Source organism: Macrobrachium rosenbergii, chromosome 47 (genome assembly GCF_040412425.1).
Source record: "Macrobrachium rosenbergii isolate ZJJX-2024 chromosome 47, ASM4041242v1, whole genome shotgun sequence".
Lineage (NCBI taxonomy): Eukaryota > Metazoa > Arthropoda > Malacostraca > Decapoda > Palaemonidae > Macrobrachium > Macrobrachium rosenbergii.
Genome location: NC_089787.1, coordinates 40,800,117 through 40,804,436, shown reverse-complemented (window position 1 = coordinate 40,804,436; position 4,320 = coordinate 40,800,117). Strand labels below are relative to the sequence as shown.

General features: G+C 38.7%; 1 protein-coding gene across 1 annotated transcript; it reads left to right on the top strand.

Annotated features, from left to right (window-relative positions):
- Positions 1-3,188: 3,188 nt before the first annotated feature.
- LOC136830912 (KRAB-A domain-containing protein 2-like) lies at positions 3,189-4,010 on the top strand. The gene has a single exon (XM_067090885.1). It carries the CDS (start codon positions 3,189-3,191, stop codon positions 4,008-4,010), a length of 822 nt encoding a protein of 273 aa, XP_066946986.1.
- The last annotated feature ends 310 nt before the right edge of the window (positions 4,011-4,320 follow it).

Below are 4,320 nucleotides of genomic sequence, written 5' to 3'. Positions count from 1 at the left end.
TAGAGCAGATTAATGCCTTATTCAAGACAAATATGACAAAAAGGTTTCCAGGACTCGCTGTTTTCTCCTTGAGCATTCAAAAATTTCTAAATGCATTGTCTTCCGTTATACAAACATACTGAACTAGCTTTGATTAACTCTGCGTGATTTATTAGATGGGAAAGAAGGCAAAAGTCAGTTCCTAACATTTGAACATTTGAAAAATACAATATACTTTGTGACAAGTTAAGAGCTGACACGTTACCTTAAAAGAATCAGAACTTGTAGAGGAAAGGGAGTCTTAATCATGAGCAAAGGCGAAAGGAGCCTAAATTAAAGAATACTTTTGAAACCCAGTAATCACTGCGTTAACTGTGTTGAGAGCATGGCCTAAGAAAGAGGTCTGCTCACGGCTGACGAAAAATGCGACAGAGTTGGGGCATGACGCCTGTAAACAAACAGACGAGCTATTTTACCTAACAGGTCAAGGATGTATTGCATGGAGAAAAGGTGTAAATGCGATCGTGATTTTATATTGTTTATTAACATGCGATCGTGATTTTATATTGTTTATCCACAAGTGTTTTGGACAAGGCCATTGCAAAATTATGCCGAATATATGCACACTATATGGATACAACTATCTTCCTTTCGTAAGTTTCCTAAGAACGATGAACTTCGAAAGAAATGGGTTCGTGTGCAAGAGAAAAGATAATTTCAATTGGAATTACTTGGAATCCGATACCTAGAAAACTTCTACAGTTGAAGGATGACGGAATGTCAACATTGCATCTTTGTTAAAGTTAACTTTTTATAATAAAGTTTATAGTATTATCATATTATAACATAAGGATTTTTCTCCTTCGCAAGTTGAATTCTTTTTAACTTGAATTCCTGTTAAGCACTGGTGTGAATATATCATCGAACACTGACCCTGCGATACTTAAAGGTCTCAAAGAATATCGATATTTACACGACAAAATGCAATTTCCCTATCTATTTCAACGCTGCAACGATGGGTTTCCAAGATCAATGTAGAACCAGGATTATTAACACCAGGAAGGACAGTGACTGAATGGGATCGCTCGCGCTTTATGCCATACGGGGAAATGAGTGTTACTTCTAGAATGGACTTACGAGAAGGGAGTATTCACCCAAAAGTAAAGTTCGGTGTTTTGTGATGAGGAGATTAGTAAGTGCTTGGAAGCAAATCATCTACTATAACTCTAAAAGATATTCTATGTGGTTAGATAACGAGAGTATATTCCACGGGATTTCATATTGCTGCCGTGGTTAGTGACCCGGAAATAAGTGATGCATATATAATACCAGTCTCCCTTAGAAGGATAGCTCCCAAGGTTAACCTAGCTCTCATTAAATCAATTGGGATGAGGTTGTTAGCCCCATGACCTTCTTTCCCCCAGCTGACCTACCAATCAACCAACTACAGGGTACTTAATTCACTGCCGGGATCGTTCTTGTGCTGAAGTATATAACAATCGACAAAACGGGCATCTTCACGCCCACGTGTAACATACTGGTTAAAAAACAAAACACGTGAAAGGCGATACAGATCCGCCTCTCAAAAAACAGGAGGTTATACGGGTATGGGAAAAACAGAAGCCGAGAGACATTCTTTTTTTCCCGGGTGAATGGAATGGAGAGAACTTTGAAAGGTATGCCAGCGACGTGGACTACTAATTGGGGGAGCATTCCTCCTCCTCCTCCTCCTCCTCCTTCGGCCGCTCCAAAGGCAGACCTAATGCCAGTCGATCATTAAATAAAACGTGACTTACGATGATGATGGATGAATGTGGCGACCTATAACGGCTTCTGTGAAACACCCAACGGTCTTGTATTTTGGGGGTTTTACAACTGGCTTGGCGAACTCTAAACTGGCATGTATAGAAAGGTAGTATACAGCATTTTAATGTGCGATGTCATTCTTACCTTTCAAAACAATAATCACAAAGGTGAAAATAACGAGCTTTGTAGCAACCAATGTCATTTCCTGTAGTAATAATAATAATAATAATATTATTATTATTATTATTATTATTATTATTATTATTATTATTATTATTATAAAAATAATAACAGCCCACAAAAAAGTAACACAAACTTCTCTCTTTTAAGGCCAAGTATTATTAACTCATACCCGTATGTTGTATGTGAAGGATATACATACATGCATACATAGTCACTCATACATACAAACATTATATACATATATATGTATATATATGAATGAATTTTTATCACATCACCGTGATTCATATACAAGCATTAAGCTACAAACGTCCTTTAATATCCAATTCGCTCTACCTCGGAAATAATATATTTTCATGTATGTTACCGAAGGGGAATTTTTTAGTTGATAATAAGTTCGTCGTCCCGTGGGCTCGAACCAACGAAAGACAAGAACTCAAGACTATAGTGACGCCTTTACCCACACGGCCAACAAGTGAGGTTTAAGTTGATACCGACCCTCACCTACAAATCACCTGAGTTCTTGTCTTTCGTTGGTTCGAGCCCACGGGACAACGAACTTATTATCAACTAAAAAATTCCCCTTCGGTAACATATATGAAAATATATTATTTCCGAGGTAGAGCGAATTGGATATTAAAGGACGTTTGTAGCTTAATGTGTGTGTGTGTATATATATATATATATATATATATGTGTATATATATATATATATATATGTGTGTGTGTGTGTGTGTGTGTGTGTGTGTGTGTGTGTGTGTGTGTGTGTGTTACAGTCAATCTCTAAATCCAGACAATTTGTAAAGTGACTGATTATTTCAGGTAATTTGTGAACTGCCTAGTTCACCCAGTCATTTTATAAATCAGCTGAAAATCGCAGACAATTTACAAAGTGACTAAAATTTTGATAGATTTTCTTGGCATAATGACTGAAATGATCCTGTGTGTGTGTGTGTGTGTGTGTGTGTGTGTGTGTGTGTGTGTGTGTGTGTGTGTGTGTGTGTGTGTGACATATTGACTCATATGAAGTAATGACCTGAGGAACCTGAGGAAATGATCATTGTGTGTGTGTTTTAACTAGCTGTTACCCTCTCACTGCCATTTTCACAGTCAGTGTGTGTGTGTGTGTGTGTGTGTGTGTGTGACACTGACCAGTACAGGCAAAGGGTACAGGCGTCTGCGGGCTGAACAGCTAATCAGAGCAGTTATTTGCGGAAGCTATGGCGTGTTCCCAAGAAGAAAATTTCTATGAGAAAGTGATGTTGAAGAAGAACTCTGATTCAAAGTCATTAATACTAACTAAAATTGAGTACTACAATCTGATAGAGGAACTCAGAGTTGCGTCAAGTGCAAAAAACAAATCAAATCGGCAGTATTACATCCTTGGACGTTACGAAGTTCTTCAGTGTGGTGGTGTTGAAAAGTTAATAAAAAAACGGAAGGATGAAACTCAAGAACTTGTTTATTTTGTACACGTTGAGGATATGTTTGAAACAATAAAACGTGCTCACATGGCTACGGGACATGGCGGAAGAGACAAAATGGTCAAAGAGCTGTCAAAATATGCGAACATAACTAGAGATACTATAGAACTGTTCAAATCTTTGTGTGTTCAGTGTCAAAAGAAACGGAAGAGATGTGCGACAAAGGGAGTAACTGTCAAACCGATTTTATCTAAGGATTATGGTTCACGATCTCAGGTGGACCTTGTTGACATGCAGTCTTGCGCCAAAGGAAAGTATAAGTGGATAATGGTGTACCAAGATCATCTAACAAAGTATTGCATATTGCGCCCCTTAACTTCAAAAAGAGCCGCTGAGGTTGCATTCCAGCTAATGGACATATTTTTAATGTTCGGAGCCCCTCAAATTCTTCAGAGTGATAATGGTAGTGAATTTACAGCATTGGTAATTTCGGAACTCAAACTTCTTTGGCCAGACCTGTTGATTGTTCATGGTAAACCAAGGCATCCACAGAGCCAGGGATCTGTTGAACGCCTTAACTGTGATATAAGACATGCTTATTTCATGGTTAGGGGATAATGATACAACTGACTGGCCCATGGGACTCAGGTTTGTGCAGTTCCAAAAGAACTCCAGTTACCATTCTGGAATCAAACAATCTCCATACAAAGCACTCTTTGGTGTTGACGCCAGAGTAGGTCTACGTTCAACCGCACTTCCAGAAGAAGTTTTGAAGACAATGATCACTGAAGAGGATTTACTTGGAGCTTACAGTTTCTCCTCTGACTCTACTCGGCCAGACGAATTACCCGAGTTCACGAACCCTCCAGACGATTCACCTGAATGTTCTGCTCCTCCAAATGACTCGCCAGAGGACTTCGCTCAGCCA

What these genes read in the sequence shown, in the direction of transcription:
- LOC136830912 (XM_067090885.1), top strand. Translation starts at nt 3,189, where the DNA reads ATGGCGTGTTCCCAAGAAGAAAATTTCTATGAGAAAGTGATGTTGAAG.